The sequence below is a fragment of the Eurypyga helias genome, unplaced genomic scaffold, assembly GCF_000690775.1.
Source record: "Eurypyga helias isolate BGI_N326 unplaced genomic scaffold, ASM69077v1 scaffold5164, whole genome shotgun sequence".
Lineage (NCBI taxonomy): Eukaryota > Metazoa > Chordata > Aves > Eurypygiformes > Eurypygidae > Eurypyga > Eurypyga helias.
The window spans coordinates 19,654-38,819 of NW_010248109.1; the positions used below are offsets into that span (position 1 = coordinate 19,654).

General features: G+C 40.9%; 1 protein-coding gene across 1 annotated transcript in view; it reads left to right on the top strand.

Moving 5' to 3' along the window:
• The window catches only part of COL22A1 (collagen, type XXII, alpha 1), a gene marked incomplete at its 5' end in the record, with an annotated part of 52,637 nt that overhangs the window by 17,578 nt on the left and 15,893 nt on the right, over window positions 1-19,166 (top strand). Inside the window, 12 exons of the mRNA XM_010150945.1 lie at window positions 348-383; window positions 1,284-1,337; window positions 7,798-7,842; window positions 8,271-8,318; window positions 10,238-10,351; window positions 10,516-10,569; window positions 12,769-12,822; window positions 13,649-13,702; window positions 15,217-15,270; window positions 16,610-16,663; window positions 17,459-17,512; window positions 18,577-18,630. Coding sequence (XP_010149247.1) covers window positions 348-383; window positions 1,284-1,337; window positions 7,798-7,842; window positions 8,271-8,318; window positions 10,238-10,351; window positions 10,516-10,569; window positions 12,769-12,822; window positions 13,649-13,702; window positions 15,217-15,270; window positions 16,610-16,663; window positions 17,459-17,512; window positions 18,577-18,630 — 675 coding nt within the window. The remainder of the gene's footprint in view (window positions 1-347; window positions 384-1,283; window positions 1,338-7,797; window positions 7,843-8,270; window positions 8,319-10,237; window positions 10,352-10,515; window positions 10,570-12,768; window positions 12,823-13,648; window positions 13,703-15,216; window positions 15,271-16,609; window positions 16,664-17,458; window positions 17,513-18,576; window positions 18,631-19,166) is intronic.

The following is a 19,166-nucleotide window of genomic DNA, read 5'->3' on the forward strand; positions in this document are numbered from 1 at the left end:
TAATGAGAACACAGAATGGACTGTGGTGGTGAAGTGCAGAGCTCAGTGAGACAAGCAACATGTTAGCATGCAGCTGGCCTCTTCAGTCCCTTAATCTCTCTTTTTTTCCTCACACGTTTTCCTCCATGATCTACCTCAATTCTTCCTTAGTCTGCCTTTGATCCTTCCCCAAACATCCTACTGTGAGTATTGCACACTCCAACAATGTCCGTCTGCATAGCCTATCAGAATTTTTCCTTTTCCTCATCCTTCCTTCTCCATTGTTTATTATCTTGGTGCTTCAGGACCCATCCTGATAATTTTAAGCTCCACTAGTGTTTTGATGGCTGTGTCTTTTCTGTTTGCAGGGCCCTGTGGGACCCCCAGGAGACAAAGGGTCATTGGTACAGTATGTCTTTGTAACTACACACAGATTTTATGGGGAGGGGACAATCGCATTAATTGTGTTTCTACCAGTAATTTCACAAAAGCATGTTTGATTAGTTTCTTTTTGCCCAAGGGTGGTAGGGTCACAGGGTGGTGGTCAAAGGGGACTTCACTTGTGCATTATCAGCTACTTGTCTGCTATATTTGGTTGTGACAGAGAGAGTTGATCAAGACTCAGCATGGTGACAACTTTTCCTTACCTGTCAATAGTCCTACAAAAGAAAGAATGAATCACTTGTTTAAGTATTTCAAGGCACATAATTCAAGGCACACTGCTGTTCCTTATAGCAAGGTCTCAGAGCTTTAAAATAAACCATTTTAAAGCATTTTTCTCACTTAAGTGTTACAGAAACCCCTGCATTTCAGTGTTCACCAATCAGATCTAGCTCCTCAACATGCAGTTTGACAAAGATGCAATCCATTGGTGTGACACAAATAACTGTACTGTGCTCTCAGTATACAATGGCATAAATTTCCAACACTACAGGCAGTCCTAGCCAATTGTATTAGCTTTGCACTAGGAGCTAGATCTTCTTTTCTCCTCTACAGTCCTATTCTCGCTGATATTTTCTCCCTATTCTTAAACCTACTCGCCTATAGAGTCACCATTACCTTTCCAATCCTGGTATGTGAGTCTTGACTTTAGTGATGCATGTGAAGTCCCTCGTGATAGTGCAATGTGAGATTTAATTTTTCTTTCTTAAACTCTGTCATAGTTGCTTAACTGCTATTTATTTTTGAGTTTTTTTGGGGGTTTTTTGCAATAACTATTGGGTTGAGAATTTCTTCTCTTCAGCTAAGAAGCACCTGATAAGTGTTGTTCACATTAGCAGGCTTGTCTGTTCTCTTCCTACCAGGGTCCTCGTGGTGTACCTGGTATCCCTGGACCACAGGGGCCTCCTGGCCAGGATGTAAGTAAAATGAAAGTGTAAGTGCTCAAGAAAATAGACAATGCTTGATTCTTATTTCCCTAAAAATTGTGCTCATACTCAACTGTTATCACTGAGTGTTACTAGGGTGGTCCAAGGGAGATGATTCACAGAAATGGAGCTTTTGCATGTTAGGATGTCAGAGAGGAAAACAATTAGGCTAAGGTTGTTTGTCCCAAGAAAAGTGGTGGATTTTACCACTGAACCATTTTAAAATGACACTGGAGAAGGGACTTGGCAGCATATACTGGGGAACGATCCCACACTGGAAAAGGATGATTGTTAAGCTGTCTAGGAACTTCTTAGAAGCCACTCATGTAAGTAACCTATTTCTACAAAAACAGGGCCACAGCTGTTAAAAAGCTGTTTGTGGGTTCATTTTGCTGCTGCTGCTGAGCATGAGGGATGACATTTTACCTCTTGGTGTATTGTCCTCACTCCTGCTGTCTCAGTGAGTGAGTCATGGAGCTGAAGGATAGAGAGAAACGTGGCAGACTCCCAGCTGGAAAGCTGACCCCTCTCACTGCCTGGCTTTGTTGCAGTGTTGAATCAGAAATGGGAGAGGTTTTTTTTCTCTGCTGGTCAGCCAGGTCTGCGATGTGGAAAACAGTGCTGGAGGAAAACCAGTAAGGGGGCTCTGAACATTTTGAAAGGCTTGATCTTTGGATTTGTGCCTGTTGAGGAAACGCTGTGAGGAGGGGGCAGTGGCCTTCTGTAACTCTCCTCCTCAGCGCTGCTGAGGTTTTCAAATGATACTGCCGTGTCTGAAATGGGTACCAGTTTTCAATAAATCCATTACAAGTGGTTTTCATCCCTAATATTGCTTTACTGATTTACATCGGCTGGCCTAAAGGGTGTACTCTCCTGCAGGATGGATCTCCTTTCCTCCAGAAGCATCTGAAGAAGGTTTTGTTTTCTTCCCACCTACTTTGTCATGAGACAAATTATTATCGCAGCCCACAACAGTAGAAATAGTCTTTTGCTTCCATCACCCTGTGTCCCTGAGCAGCCACAGATTCAGGTTTGATTGTGTCCTGCTAACTGCCCCTAGAGATCTTCACCTTATCTCAGATGGTCGAGATTTTTAACCCAGAGGTTTTAAACAGGAGATGCAACAGAAGGGTTTGTTACAACTGTGTGTGAGGTGTGTCAGAGCCAGCCTTTCCGAGTCTTCCTGGCTCTACTCAGATCAGCACTGGCTGGTCAGCTCTTGGAGAGACAATACTACAGCCATTGCATCTTTACATTCCCCTGCAGAAAATTACCCAAACAGAACCATTCCTTATGGTGTTTTAAAACACATCCTCTATTACACTAACTGCTTTAATTGCACTCCATATGTCTTTTAGGAGTTGCCTCTATTCTGGTTGATCACCTATTAAGTAATTCTACCTGTGTTTCAGGAAGCGTAACTACAGGACACACTAATGTTTCTTGGTATAACATCAAGGATACGTGTTTTGACAAGATAATGCATTTGCAGTTTCTTGATCTCCACTTTTATTTATGACTAGTACAAAGGATTTTTTGTTCTGATTTGCGCTCTTCCATATCAATGTACTATTCCTGCATTCTTTGAAGCATGCCCATTTTTGTACTCAGTTGTATTTAAACAGTATGTCATCAGTTAGGAAAGCTTCAATTTGATTTGCTAATACAAATTTGCCATTAATGACTTGCTTTAATGTCTTGTGCTCTGCTGTGGCCTTTGCAAATATACTCCATGTTTTTTCTGAGACTGAATAATTCTTATAAATCACATTTACATACATTAGGTTATGCTCTGCATTATTTTTCCAGTTGCAGACTCATCACATGTTCTTGGAAGTGTGTCTATTTTAAGTTGTTGTATTCCCTGATGTTTCCAAATGAGATTTACAGTTGTATTTGGGGAGGTGGAAGAGTCAATACTTCTTTTGCAATAGCTTTGGCCCAAATTATCTCCCATAGGTGAATATATAGGTATTTTTTGCAATAGCATTGACCAAGGTCACCTTTTGAAACGTCTCTTGGCATCTTGATCAAATATCAAGCATTCTCAGGACACTGTCTTTTTATTAAAATTTAGGTTTTGAAAATCCTTGTCCAGGTTTACAGTACAGTCATGCTGGTTTGGCTTTGTTCAATTACTCTTAGCAAAAGGATTGGTATTTATTTGTATGAACTGCCCTCTAGAGTTCACTGTGTCCATAAACCCCTACAGATTCTCTTCTGGGACAAAGCTGAGACATATTGTCTTTGTCCCATGTACCTTGTTTTCTTGTATTTGAATTTGCATTTTTTTCCACTTAACTAAAGTTCCAATTCTTAAAGCCTGAAAAGTGCTTTCTGTAGGTTTTTTGTGTTCTTTGTTTTTCTTTATAGTAGGATTAATTTGCTCTGTAACAGGACTACAACATATCACGCCAACTTTCATGCCTTCCATTACTTCAAATATTGTTTGTACTTGCTTTTGGAGAAAAACCATCTGAATCACATTTTAAGCTGGCAGTATTCCTGTAGCGAGTATTAAAAAGCCTTAAGTACATTATTCAGGGAAATTGGCAAATCTATCTCATATTCTGAAAGCTGCAAAAAATTATTCTGCATGTTAAGTGTGCATGGCCGATCAGATAACCTTGCTGGAATAAACATCCTCCCACACCCCATGCCCACATCAATTGGTGTGACTGCCTAGATTTGGTTCCTATCACTGCCTCCCTTATTATTCGTTGGTCAGGTTTCTGTCCCTGTATGTTCTTACATGCAGCTTCCTTCTTTTTTTCCCTTGTATTGAAAATGGTCCATGACCAGATTGCCCTAAAGGAGCAGGCCAAACTCCCTTACACTACACACTTTTCAGGAAGCATCCACTCTCCTCTGCCTGTCTGCTGGGAGTTACATTGTTCCTGTTCAACATACCTACTTAGTTCCTTTAGATTAAAAACCAAGCTGAATGAGACAGTCTCTTGTCCTGCTATGAGCAGTGAGGGCACCCATTTAACAGGCTCTTTCTGGTTTTTGATTATGATCGTTTTAATTAACATAAACATTGAATGAATCACTTTTTAATTATGTTAATTATTTCTGATAACTAAGTTCCAGTATTACTGCAAAGTTAATATTCCCCTGCATTTATTTTCATAATTATGAAAACTTTGTGGATGCATGCATTACTGCCATTGTATCTGAAAAGCAGAGTTTTCTGTTCTGGCCTTGATTTTCCCATAGAGTTAGAAGGACAGTTCCATGAACCTTTGTGTTTGTTTTAGGGTACATACACCCCAAACCAGAGTACACCTTTTAAACCTCCTTTTGGCTTTTTATTCCTGGGACTTATAAATTATTTAAGCTATTGCATTTCAAATTTAATTTTCAGTCTTGTAATAGAACTATGCCACCATAAACCTGCGTGACCAGCTTCCTTATACACTTTCTCTTTCATGTACATCACATACCTGAGCATCAGTTTTCAGTGTGTCATTGGCACAGGTTCCATCGCTTCCCAGCTAGAGACAATGCTGTGGGTCAGATTTTGCGGATCAGTAGAGTACTCTGGATCCAGTGCATCATATCTCCTCGTTGTGGACATCTTTTTCCTGCACTGGTATGTTGTATTGCTTACTGCATATTCTGCTTTGTGTCAGCCATTGTTGGCTGCAGACTCCTGAGTGTTCAAACTTTATGAGCTTTCCAACACTCGTCGGTATTCAGGTCTGTGCATGTTCTCACATCGCATTAGTAGCGTTTCTTTTCAGTGCCATGCAGTTTCTTTGTGACTTTCCCTTTTTTCCTTTTCTTCCCCTGTTAGCCAGCTTCTCAGTTGCAGTTACACCTTCTGTGCCGCCTTCTAGCATTTTCATTATGCTCTGAGCAATATTTGCAGCTTAGCCTTTGTTGTTACCGTTTCCTAACTCCAGGTCTCCATAGTCCAGCAATCTTTCCTTTACTTTGGACTCTTCTTCCAGTTACCTGTTCTCTAATAATGCAACGTGCTGAAGTGCCAACATCCTACATTTGGTTTGTTCTTTTCAGCTCGGACAAGCATTCCTTGAAGGAATCTCTCTTTTGCAGTCTTGTACCTTTCAACTGTTTGACTTTTCCTGGGGATGCAGTGGTTTTCAGATTTGGCACATAACTTAATTTCTTTTCCTGGCTTATTTATGTCCTGTTAAAGACTTCACCAGCTCCACATCACACACCAAGGAAATGAATCCATCCCTCTTTGTCTCAAGGCACTCTGATACCATGTGCATATCACAGCCATGCTTAAATCTTTCCTGGGATTTCAGTTTTAATTACCCTCTTCTTATGTATCTTTTCCAATGTTCTTCTTTAAATAAATCTTTAAATGCTCCAATTCCACCTCTAGTACCATGTGATGTGGTTTAACCCCAGCTAGTGAATAAACACCAGACAGCCACGTGCAGCACATCACCTCATGTTTCAGATCCCTAAGCAAAGGTTGTCAGCAAACCCTATGGTAGAAATAGTTCATTTGTAGCTGTGTTAATAGTCAGCATAAAAAATATTTTTCAACTGTCTTTTCTGTGTTGCTTTCTGATCCAGGATGATTCTCACGGCTCAAGTCTTTGCTTTGCATTGCACTCCTTAAAGCAAGTGCTGTGTGAGTCTTCCTGAACAAAGTAGGTCTGGGAACGTAAGATCTCTGTAATTATTTAGGCAACCCTCTTCCCACTTGCAGAAGTGGTTGAGAAACACAATGGAGAAGATGCTAAAAGCATGACCTGACAATTAGTATCTGTGAAAGTAAAGGGACTAGGGGGACATCCCACAATCTTCTAACCACCACATTGTCGCTCTGTGGAATAAGCGAAATTATAAATAGTTACAATGTTTCCTTATATTTACTCAATTCCCAGAAGGACTTTTGTGGGGAATTATGCCCTAAGAATCTCCTTCACAACTTATCTTCTCTTGGTTCTCACCTGTAGAAGGTTTAGTAACTTGGGAAACAAGCTTTCCTCCATGGACTTCAGCACTACTCTAGTTCCACTTCAGTTCATGCTGAATACCAAGGTAATCCACTACTGGGTTGTTCTTCACCCAGAAGTGTTTATGTGGACATAGAAAAAGAACTATCAATATATTTTCTCATTTTCTCTCCTCTAGCAAGAAATATGGAATTTAAGTTATAAATGAGATACAAGGATGAAATTCAAGTTTGCTCTACAGCTGTAACTATGGTGTAGCAGGATATCACAACTTTGCCTTAACACAAGCCTAATCCTCTTCCTGACAAAGCATTTGACCAATTTTTAAAGGAGCTTTCCAGGTGAAAATTTTGGATAGCCTCAGAGAGTCCCCTAGGTAGCTCCTGCTGAGCCTAGACTGATTGAGAGCCACTGCTTGTATCTTCAGTGTGTTGATTGACATCCTGGGTGGGGAACCTGGTGCCATCCCAGAGACCTCTCCAGGTGGGTCCTACTGAGGAATCAATGAAATTGAACACAGATAAGATGCCTTTAAATGGTGAGTAGAAACTGGTCCTGCAGATATAAAAATGTCCATGCAGGACAGCCTGTGGGATGTGGTCAAAAGAGTTAGAAGATATTTTGTATGTTCTTTAAGATGGAGAGAACATGCATATGCTTGAGTGATGACACAGGGTGACGGGACAGCTGGATACAGGCATTTAGCAGAGAATGGTTTGGGGAAATCTCACCCAGGCCACCTTAAAACACCACTGCAAGGATCCTTGCAATGCAGATTTCTGTCACCATCTGGACAGTGACCAACTGTCCTCTTCAAAAGATTTATTTTCCAGTGTTAGCATTACTTTATGCAAAGTTTCAAAAATAATCTTTTGTTTTGTTTTGTTTATTGTTGTACCCATTGAGGTACAACATAAGAAATGCCCATTGAGGGGGTGGGGGAGGTCTCTTTTCCAAACCATGACTTCCTGGACTTCAAATTCTAAGAATGCTGGTCATTTCTATATCTCTGTCTCATGAAAACTGATAAACCATACATACCCACAAACAAACAAAAAGGCTCATTGCTATTTCAGGCACAAGAGACCTGTTTGCAAGGCTCATGCAAAACAAGGTCTTGATTTTGCATGCTATAGGTTTCTTCAGGGATTTAAAACTTCATCCTTCACACTACTGCAGTTCAGTGTTTCCTGTGAGCGGAAGAAAAGCTAAAGCAATTTCAGTCTTTGTGTGACTCAAATGAATTTAACAAGGCCACATGGTAAATAAGTGAGATTTAGGAGGGGAGCAGAGGATATGATTAAGCGATGGCAAAAAAATCAAGAGACACAACTTTTAAAGTTGCAGCTATTTAAAGGAGTTTACTGTTTACCACATACAAGGAGCAGTGGTGCTCAGTGGCAGAAAGCAGAAATGTGTGCTAGTCCAGAGCAGTCAACAGACTGTGGGATCAACCAGGGGGTTACTGTGTAATAATTTTGCAAACTTCTCTTTCTCTTGATCTGCAGGGTCTACCTGGAAATCCAGGGGAAAGGGGACCTCCTGGAAAACCAGTATGTCACTTCACTTCTACATTACATTTTACTTTGAACTCAGTTTCCACCTGTACACCTTACCTCAGAAATGAACTTCAGCTACCCTAACCATTAAGGAGTTACGATCAAATTATCTGTGATAGCTTTGGATTAATATGTGAATAACTGGAATAGCATGCCAATAAAACTAAATTTTAAAGGCAGTTTCTTAGCACCACTATGCAGTATCCTTGGCAAGAGCTGCATTTCCTGTGTATGAAGAGTTAAACCGATCTCAGGTGTGATGATGTGCATTGGTAATGTAGGGCAGCAAGTATGTGTTTGGCTTAGTGAGTCCTGGACAGAGCAAGGTAAACCAAGGACAGTCCATAAGCATGTTCAGAAAAATTTCTTATACCTTTATGTCTTTTAAAACAGTCTGAGATAATTAATTTCTCATTCCACAGGGTTCCTCACCCCTGCTCTCTCCAGAGGACATAAATCTCTTAGTAAAGGTAATCAGCCTTTGAGGATGGAAGGAGTTTGTACGTATGTTTGATTCAAACCTGACTAAACACTGTGATGGCAAAGTTCATGAGCTACAAGTGCAAAAGGTCCCTTTAAACACACTGTCAAAGCTTGAAACTTGCATGTCACCCACTCGCACTGGTGTTGGGACCCTAGGGCACATGCTGGGGATCAAAATCCAATGGCTGTCCATTGTCCCCAGAAGTGACATTACCTACAAAGATCTTTATAAAATGGTGTATGTTACAAAAGCTCTGAGACTTTTTCAGCTCTTTCAGAGACATGTATGAGAAATAAACATTGTCAAGTTGTATTACCTAAACTAGCAAATGGAAAACATTTTACTAAAACGTCTGATTTTTCATGCATACCTTCAGCAGGGACTGGAATAGGTTTGAACTGTGGGTGCAAAGTCATTTTGCATAGTGCATCTAAAAGGATGCAGGTAATTAACCCCAGATGTACTCATGCTTCAGAAGTGATGATCTGTCTGTCTGCTTTTACTCTCCATTGTAGAGAGTTGTCTGGGAAATGGGTCAGTATTTGATAGGTGTTGACTGCAAAATCTTTACAGATCTACATGGTCTGAGTTGGGAGATTTTAAGCAGTCTTGGGACATGGCAAGAAATCTTTTCTTATTGATTAAAAGAAGCTGAAAAATTACCTTTCTTTACCAACCCCATTAACAAAAGAACCCTTTTAGGATTGCTACACTGAATTCTTTGTTGAAGGTATGTTTTAAGGAGCCAGGTATTTTTCCAAAGAATCCACTGTATGGTATTGTTTGGGATTTCTGGTCAGGACAACAGCAGTGAACTGATTCTGGGGAACAGGATGTCATTTTCATGTTCCTTTGTTTTCTTCCTTTGATTATGTTATGGTTAAACACACTCACGTGCCTTGCATATTCTTTCTGTTTAGTACTTTTTCACTCCACACTTAGTACAGCTCTATGTAAAGCAGCACCTTGAAACTCCAGATGAAATTAGGGCTCTGTTCTTCTTGGTGTCTCTAAAGCACTTATATTGTAAGTAGAAAAGTATGCATGAAGGGGCTGAGGATTTGAAAGATGGTTTGCCCCACAGTTTTGCAATGGATCATTGATAGGGTTGGGTGTTGGAGTAAGATCTCTTAACTCTTGGCCTGATGATCTGTCTGTTGGGCTATGTTGTCTCTTACTGGCAGGATTCACTCCCATTCTGCTGAAAGGAGCCTGCTTTTGAAATGGAAATATCATACCCATGGTATTTTGTTTCCTGAGGATAACAGAAATGTAAAGACTACTGAGCTGATGCTTCAAAGAGTTTTTGAAGGAGGGAGGTGGTAATTCTTCATGATACAGTTTGGCCAAGACACTGTGACATTCACTTGGTCTTCATAAACTCCATTGGATGAGTTCTCCTTGGACATGCTAGCAGCTGAATAGTTTTCCTTGCCGAGAATCCTTTCTTACATTGTCCTGCACCTGGGGTTTTCCTAGCAATCTGCCCTCTGAGTAGTAACCCAGCTCTTTCAGACTGGTATAGACAGAGTTTTCTACTAGTTTTGTAGCGTCAAAGCAAAGTTGTTCTTGGCCTTGCTTTGAGGCTGTCTGACTTCCTCACTGGGAAGAGCTTTTCCTTGGTTTCCTGATCCTGTATATCAGTTAGGAGCTGTCCAACTAGAGCTGATAGGAAACTCTCCATGGGAGCCTGTGTGAGCTCAGCTGCTGACCCTTGCTCTGCTCCACGCTACCCTCGCTTCGGTTCTGTAAGGCAAAGTAACCCAGATCCTCCCCTGCATGCTCAAACTGCACAGGCCTACACGTTATACTTGCACCACACTGCTGCATTTGTAGGGGGGGTCTGCAGGGTCTGCTACGCACCTTCAGTCTACTGCTCATTTATTTCTCTGTGTTCTCTCCTAGGACGTGTGCAGTGAATGCCCTCCTGGCCCACCTGGGCTACCAGGCATCCCAGGTTTCAAAGGTGATAAAGGTCTCCGGGGACCACCAGGTAGAGATGGACAGGATGGGAAAATGGTAAGTGACCATGTCTTGGATGTGGTGTAACCTTGTTTTTCTTACAATGTTTTCAGATGGTTGATGTATTTTTTTTTCCCATCAACAACCTGCTGAATTGTTTTTATATGTCTGTGGAGTCAATGGACTGAAGTGGTGTTTACTCTTCCTGTTCTGCACTGCAGGGAAATGCTGGTCCCAGAGGTCCTGCGGGCCCACCTGGGCTGGATGGCCCAAAGGTTGGTTGATTTTCTTTAGTTGTCTAATGAAAACTTACTTGTCACTAGTTAGTACACTGGATGAAGCAAGATCTTGGTGACATCCATCTCTGTGTAATGGGGTAAGGATGGCCTCTTGCATGGACCCTGTACTAGCGATTCACTGGAATTGCACATGCATGCAGAACTGCACAGCTCCCCACATGAACACTGGTTCACTTAGTGTCTTCTGCTATCCCTTTGCAGTTGTCACACATGCACATACATGAAAAGCCTGATTCTTGATGCTGAATTTCATTACATTGTTGTTTTGATGAAAGACAAGAACTTGAGAGTCAGTTTCAGTCCAAATCAGGAGAGGAAAAAATTAAAGCCTCTGCAGTAGCCGCCTTTCAGGTTCCTCTCCTCTTTGTATCCTATATGCTTCAGTAACTTAAATTAAGGGTGATGCAATGGGGTGCTGAGCTCCATATATGCTCTCTTCCATAGTGGTTTTATCCACAGACCCTGAATGTTTCCTGAAACACACTATAGGAAGAACTCCTTGTTTCAGATATGTGCTTCTGCCTAACAGTCTAGGCCTAACTTCTGCCAACACAGTTGGCCTAACTTCTGCCAACACAGAATTTCCAGTGTCTGAAGGATTTCAATAATATCCCTTTCAAGCATTTCCCATGAAGAGGTCTGTCATCAGTCTGCTCACAATGCCAGTGCCTAGTCACAATTAAAACCGTTACAACTGCCTAATGTGAAATAAATCAAAGCAAATCAATGGAGGAAGAGATAAGGTGGTTTTATGATGGACCACATTTTCCTCCAGACTTCCCTGCATTACTGACTTACTGTCTAAAACAGCTCCTGCTATTTTAACGTCTTTGTATTTGCACTTTAATTAGAGTGTAGGAAAGGCTAATAGAGATTCATGTATTAATTTTATATCTTGCAATTAAAAGTGTAGTGGGGAGAGCAGTAAAGCCTCAAAAGTAAATATAGCATTGATCAAAATGAAAGAATATTCCAGGAGAAAACTTACAAAAGAATTAGTAACCCATAAAGACAATAACTGGCAGAAATGCCAACAGTCTGAGATATACCATGCCTCTGCTTTCTTGAATGCTATGAGAAAGCAGAGATTTGGGCAGCAAGATTAAATGTTTACTTGAAGTAACAGGACCAATTTTAAAACTTACTTGTACATAAAATAAAATCAAGTAATTGATATTCTAACTTGTATTTAATAAAAAGGTATATTCGCAGAGTTTGCATATGTTAAAATATTGTAAGACCCCTAAGAAGGTGCAAGCACAAAGACAGTCTTTGTGACTCCTTTCTAAATCCATTAGGAGGATCCTTGCAGTGGAAAACCCAAAGAGCTCTGAACTTTTGAACATGTAGTATGTTGTTCTTACCAACACCATCCAAACTAGTATTAGGTCCCATTCTGAAACAGAGCGGGAGAACAACAGATCTTTGCTCATGAGCAGCTTCACACCTTCAGGCAATAGGAATTAGGCCTCTTTTAATTAGTACATAGCAGCCCTCCTCCTCCACTTGTCTCTTTTCATGTAGTAAACCAGAGTATTATTTCCATGGCCAGCAATTCGTTGGTGTTCTGTGCACTGTTCATAATTTGCACTCCATAATCTCAGTGTTGTTCACTGTGTGAGACTCATCTTGCCTTACTTCAAGCACTGATAAATACAACCTACATTTGAGTTAGCTTCCTCTGTTCTGTTGTCACTGGGGCAGAGAGAGAGAAAGAGGGGACATTTTCTGGGTATGAGAATGGTATGGTACCTTAGAAATGCCATTTTTATTGGTGCTGTCCCTGAAGGGACAGGAGATTACTAGCTCATACTGTGGATGCCTTTGCTGGGCCAGAGGATGCCTTGCCAAGATCTAAAGTAATGAAGTTCTTAACAACCTGTCTACTTTCTAAGGATGTGGAAGTCCTCTTCATGTCCATGAGACTACAATATTTAAAAAATAAGAGCTATGATGGTTTTTCTCAAAGGCCATTCTTCACATATATTCCTGACTCCAACATTGGTAGTGAAAGTCTAGGAAAGAATTTAAGAGAAGGGCAAGTAAGATTCAGTCCTAATTTATGTGTTTTATGCTCAAATGTCCAAGTGCTTTATGAAATAGGTCAAAAGCTGATATAATACTGATTCTAAGTGACTTTCATTGTTGGGGTTTGGTTTTTTTTTTCATTAACAGGGTGCTAAAGGAGACCGTGGTATGACTGGGGATGCAGGAGAAAAAGGTGAACAGGTAAAGACAGAATATGTTTTCCAACAATGATATCACTGTGGTTGTTCCTTCATCAATAACTCCCGTGATGCCAGTAGAACAATACCCTTCTTAGAAGCAGAGGAGGAAGATGGCAGCTCTTCATCACTAATAAATGTCAAATGGGCTTTGCTAAGGAGTGGAACTGTAGCACTTTTCCACAGGCTTCCATCCCCATCTCCAATTAATACCTTCCTTTATGATCTGTTTCCTCATCTCTAGATTAAGTGCATTCAATTCTATACATTACTCAACCTTTCATGACATCCCCAGATAATGTGTAGACGGGATCCAGGAGGTCAGGTGTCTTTGGGTCGAAAAAGACAGTGTTTGTCCTAGAAGTTGAATGCAAGAATTACCTCTTTCAGGAGGGACTGAGATGCCACAGGAAAGAGGAGAATGATCTAAATTAGAGAAACCTTCACAATTAATTTTGCCAAGGGCAGAGTCAGTAGTTTAAGGTGCAAATCAGCAGCTTTTCAATTATATGTATAGGATACTTTAAACAGGTTTCCTGCCTGATCTCCTGGCCTGTACAATTCAACAATATTTGTTCTCATCTCCCAATAGTATAGACTAAAGTACACATTAGAAAAAGTGCACCTTAAATGTAACTGTTTATTTCTGAAGTGCATGCTTTGCAAATAAATTATGCTCTAAAAAGCCATGGTTCCTTATTTCCTTATAACCAGCTCTCTGTGTGCTGTCTCATTTTGATGTTACTTCACAATGTTCAATCAACAGGCAACTTCCATGCAACTAGAGATGTACGTAATGCATAAAGAAAGTCCCTCTTCTCATTCTGCAGGGCCATCCTGGAATGCCTGGCTTCTCAGGGGCTCCTGGAAATCCCGGTCCACCTGTAAGTTCCTCTGTTGAAAAGATGTTCCTGTTTTTTTCCTTACTAATAAAGGTTGTTGTGAGCTCCATATGGAAAGAAAGGACCATTCCCACCTCTTTGTGCATTGTATTTGCATTTTTCACTGGGTTCCTAATGGTCCCCTGAGTGTCCCCCACTCATGATAATTGTTGTTTAATACATTGGCCAGTTTTCACTGATTGCTTCAGCTCACACTGTAAATCGATACAAAGCTTCAGTTGCTCTCTTTATACAAGACAATGATCATAGAATCATAGAATGGTTTGGGTTGGAAGGGACCTTAAAGATCATCCGCAGAGGCTACTTAGTAGTATGTGTATAGGTGTTTTCTTACATGTGGAATGAGTTGTCAGTCTACAGCCAGCAGTTCTAAGAGTATTGTAGTTCTCAGTTTTACACAGTGGTATGAGACTTGATTTTCTTCAATTTTCATATCCTGTGAGTTACTTTTGAATTAAAACGCCTCCATCACATACCTTCTCACTCCTAGCTCTACTCTCTCCATAAATACAACTGTGCTTCTTTGTATTTAAAAAGGGGTGACAGTGCAGAACAGGGCTGAAATAACTTGGCTCTCCTGCCTATGGTACCGCTGCTTGCCCTCCAAGAGTTGGGACTTCTCCTTAAAGAAAGGCTTTTATTTCCAAAATGCCTCTCTTTGCCTGTCATAATCACTGCTTATGGTGCAATTTGGCTCTGCCATGCTAAAGGTGTGCAGCTTTCCTCTGTCCTGGTGATCAGCACAGTCTCTTCAAAGCTGAATTCACAGTACAGTGACTAAATGACAGGACATATCAGAAAAGAGGATTAGATTACAACTCTGTTTTCATATGGTAGCAGACCCTAAAAGATGCTGCATGCTTTGCCACTGGGATGACACATGGACCTGCTTTGTGGGTCATTCTTGCTCCTATAAGCATTATTTTAGGGGAAGCTTTTACTGTATCTGTAACAACCTCATAGTGGCACAGCCATAGGGTTATTCTAGTAGGATTAAAATTCTTAAAATTGTCTTATCAGGCCCTCTGAATAACTCACAGTCAAAGGAAATGCGCAAAGTAAAACTGAGCCTGTCAAAGCAGAGCAAAACCTGATGATTTTTTTTTTTCTTCAACTTCTGCTGACTTTTTCTTCTGTCTGCACTGACTCGTGACTCTGGGAGTTTGCCTGCCACTGAATGTGCTTCAAACTGCTCCCATAATTTCTGTTCTTCAGAGTTATTTTTGTCACAAGATTGGGTTTTTCCTATTTGTCTCCTATCTTGAAAAGGAAGGGCCAGGACCAAACTCAAATATCTGACTATTTCTGGCTTTGGAGGCTGATTGAATGCAGAGGTTGGCACTGCTTTTCTCTGATGAATGAAGAAATGATGGAATGAATGCTGAACTGAGTGACTGAAGAAAACTTCAGTGTTGCCATCCAGCTGTGGTAGGGACTATTGACAAATGTACAAAATCCATTAATCATTCATGCTGTTTCTGGTTTATTTTGTTTAGGGACCAGATGGGGCACCAGGACCAATAGGACCAGCGGGAAACCCAGGAGACATAGTAAGCATTAAGCTGTGTATTTTACCACCAGCTTCACCTTTATTTAGCTGTGTGAAGTAAAGCTGAGCTGGAACCCATGTAATGTCCCTTGAAAGCTCCCCAAACTATTCAGCCTGAATCAACTCTACACCTGCAAATAGGACCTCCACAAATAACCACAGGTTACTGTGTTCTTGCTGTTCTGTTTACTCACTGTCGTGGTTTTCTTTCCTGGCTGAATCCAGCACACTCACCAAAAGAAACTCCACATTAGCCAGAGTATAATCCAGTCCATGTGTCCTCTAAGGAGGTTTCTGTACCACTTGTCCATCTGTCCTTGCTATTAACATCTCTTAGCCTTTAGAACAGAACAACTAAATCTGTTAAGATGCTTCATGACCCAGGCTAGCACCTGAACTGTGCGTGGGGATAGCCAAAATGAAACCAGCAGCCTGTTGAAGGATGTCACAGCACAGACTGCTCAGAAGCCAGGGCCTGAGACCATTCTCTGGCACCACTGAAAATACTAGTACAGATGCAACCTTTGAGGAGTTCATGAAGAATTTTTCTACTTCTGTTTCATTCGAAGGGTGTTCAGATGCTGTTTTATGGTAATGCATCAGAAACCCCTGGGAGAGATAAGCAATGTGATTAATGCTAACTTCAGGTTGAAAAGGGAAAAATGAACCTTCCCTGAGTAATACCCGCTGTTGAGCTGGAACAGTTTAAAACTGTGTAATTCTGTGATTAATTTCTAGAGCAGAGTTTCCTAATGAGCAAAGTGCCTTTTGCAGATCCATTTCAACCTGAATTTCATCATAGGTGAACAGTGATGGTCCTTCTGATGTCTGTTATGAAATCAGTGGGCACTGTCAGCAGAGAGGCCAGAGACTACATGGACAGGCTGGCTGAAATTCCCTTTCAGATGGATGATCAAGGCTGAGACACTGTGAAAGACCTGGGATACTATTGTCCAGTCCCGTAAATTAAGGAGGTTTCTTGGGACTGTCAGCAAGGCACTTATCATAACTACTCATTTGTTAGGTATAAAATAAAGGTCTTCAACTTTCTGGCTGGATACCTCATGCAGGAAGTTAAGGACTAAATATAATTAAACTTCAGAGAAAAATTACCAGTGATTTCAGTGCTTTCCCCTTGTGTAATAATTTATAAAACTGGATATTTTATGTGAAAATAAAGACCTCCAGTTTAAGCTAGAAGGAATCCAAGGAAACCTCATACACTCTATGACACGGGCTACAAGACCAGCTTCTCACAGTTGTCCCTTATCAAACTCTACATTTGATAAATCTTCATCTGATAGAAGCACTGACCCACAGTGTTTCTGCTTTCTTTCCAGGGTAAAGATGGCCCTCCAGGTCCACAGGGCCCACCAGGGTTGCCTGGACTTCCAGTGAGTGCAATTCAGCTCCTTCTAATTCCATACATTAGACTGTTCATAAACACATAAGTGTGTAGAGCAAGGGTGACATTTTTGAGGTACTCTGAAAGCTATGCATGATCTGTAATGGTGTCTGTCATGTTGATGTTATGTCCTTGATCCAGGACAGTGTGAATGCTGTCTTTGATCACTTTAAATCTAGGTGTTAATTACCAACATGAATCAGGTCTGTTCCTTATTTGCCTTCTCATTGGAAGAAACACTCTTATGCAGAGCAAGATCAACTAATAGCTCCAGTGTGAGGACACAAAAATTCATAGACTATGTCTTCATCTGAATCTACTGTTGAAATAATTCCCTTGCACTAATTCAAGTGCATCTTGGGCATAGACTCTTCTCTTTTGGAAAATGTATTAGTACAACATTGGGGATTTTTAATCTGCCATAGGGATAGGGTACATTTCTAGTGTAAAGTAGCCTAGTTGAATGAAGATGATGGCATTACAATGATTTATAACAGCTTTTTTTAGAATCCTGTTTTAAGATTGTTGGAGTGCTCATCATACTCAAAAGGGGAAACCCCTTAGACTTAATACATTGGAAGTGGAAACAGTTTATGAAGTTACAGTGGTGTGGCAAGGGGACTTTTATAGCTGAGCTATAGAAATTGGGTAGTTTTTGGAGGATTAGGCAAACCTAAGTATGCCATGAAGCAAAGTTGTCACTGTGAAACTCACACTGACAAAAACAACACCAATATTCTCTTTCGACTCTTTCTTCATACCCTGTTTTGCATTTCATTTACAGGGCCTTGCTGGGAATGATGGCAAAGATGGCAAGCCAGGATCTCTTGGGGAACCGGTAATGTAATTTAAAACTGTTTCGCTCAAGCAATCAGAGCCTGCATCTAGTTATTGCTTTTGGAGCTGCCTATCTGTGGACTCCTTGGTGGGGAGGGTGGCAGGGAGCGTGTTTGAAAGTCTTTTTTTTTAACACCAGTTGGACTATATTGTCTTGAGCAATTTATGAGTCACACACTAGCAATCTTGGAAAGAAACTGGTTTCTTTTACTTTTACAGCTACCATAAATACACTAAAACGCAGTGGTTCCACTTTTACAGCTACCATAAATATTGCAGAGACAGAAGGTTGTCTTGTAACATTAAACCTAGTGATTCATTTTTTAGGTGGAAGATTATGGGACATAAAAAGTTTAGAGGAAGTGTCTTTAAAGAATACTTGTGTAAAGAATACAGTTCTGTGATCCAGGATTAGACTTTTTATTTTCTCTACTTAGTCTATATTTGCATTTGTTGAGGGAAAAAAAATTGAGCCGTGAAGTTGTCAGCCAAAAGGAAATGTTTTAAATTGGGCAGTGAATGTTATTCCTTGCAACTGTGTTTGTTATATGAAGGATGTGCTTCCAGTATCTGGAATTGCCAGCTTCTTTCTTTGACTTGTGAAAAGGAACTAAGTGGTTCTGTGAAGAGCCAAGTCCCCAGTCATTAGGACAAGCAGTACGTGGAGCAGTGCTTGCCAAAGCAGCTGCAGACAGTTGTGTTCTACCATCAAAACACCTGGTTCCTACTTGCAGATGCTGATTTTGTACGTGCTTACTAGGTATTGGTGCAGTGCTGTACATTACCATTTTGACATTAAAGCATTGTAAAGGTGCAGCAGTCCAAAGATCTCAGCTGTCTTTGAACCTCAAAGGCTGCATTTATGACAGTGTGTGTAAGGGTATGTATGGAAATGTCTGTCACTACTGTCCTCCTTGCACACTCAGACTCCAAAGCTGCTGGAGAAACCCTGGGCAATCACAGTTCTCAGTCATGTTTCATCTGAAGGAGGAGAGTAGGAGGTTTTCAACAGGACAGAGATGGACCTGATACTCTCACTAACATGAACATGCTTGTTTCCCATAGGGAAAACCTGGAGAACCAGGGCTCCCAGGGCAGGAGGGTGCCAGGGGCTTACCGGTAGGTGCTGCTCTGAAGGATTCAATCCAGTCACTTTTCTGTACTGTAACTGGGAAGTTTTTGTTGGGCAGATGAAGGTCTTTACTGATGCAAACATATAAGCAAAGGGCTGGCCTGGCTAATAATAGTCATGGCATTGTGACTAAAAAAATAAATAACCAACAGAAATCAAACACAGGCATTTCCAAATTCTTTACACTTGGAGAAGAGTAGGTCCCTTCCCTAGAATTTAAAGCACATAACCTCATGACACCCCTTCTACCAGAAGGCATTGTCACAGCTGTACCCCTTGTGCTTTGTTACACATCCTCTGAAAGGATGGGGACAAGGAAATTTAAGGTTAAATAATCTTTGGGCTAGTCACACCAGGAATACAAATGGTACAGTCTTGGCCTGCAGCATAAGGAGCGCTGGAAAGGGCTTTTCTCTCCTTCTGATATGGCCCTTCCTAATCACTCTCCGGAACACAACAGCTCAATGCTGACCATTCCCCAGTAATCTCAGGCAAAATTGGGAAGATTATTAAGTGCAGATTC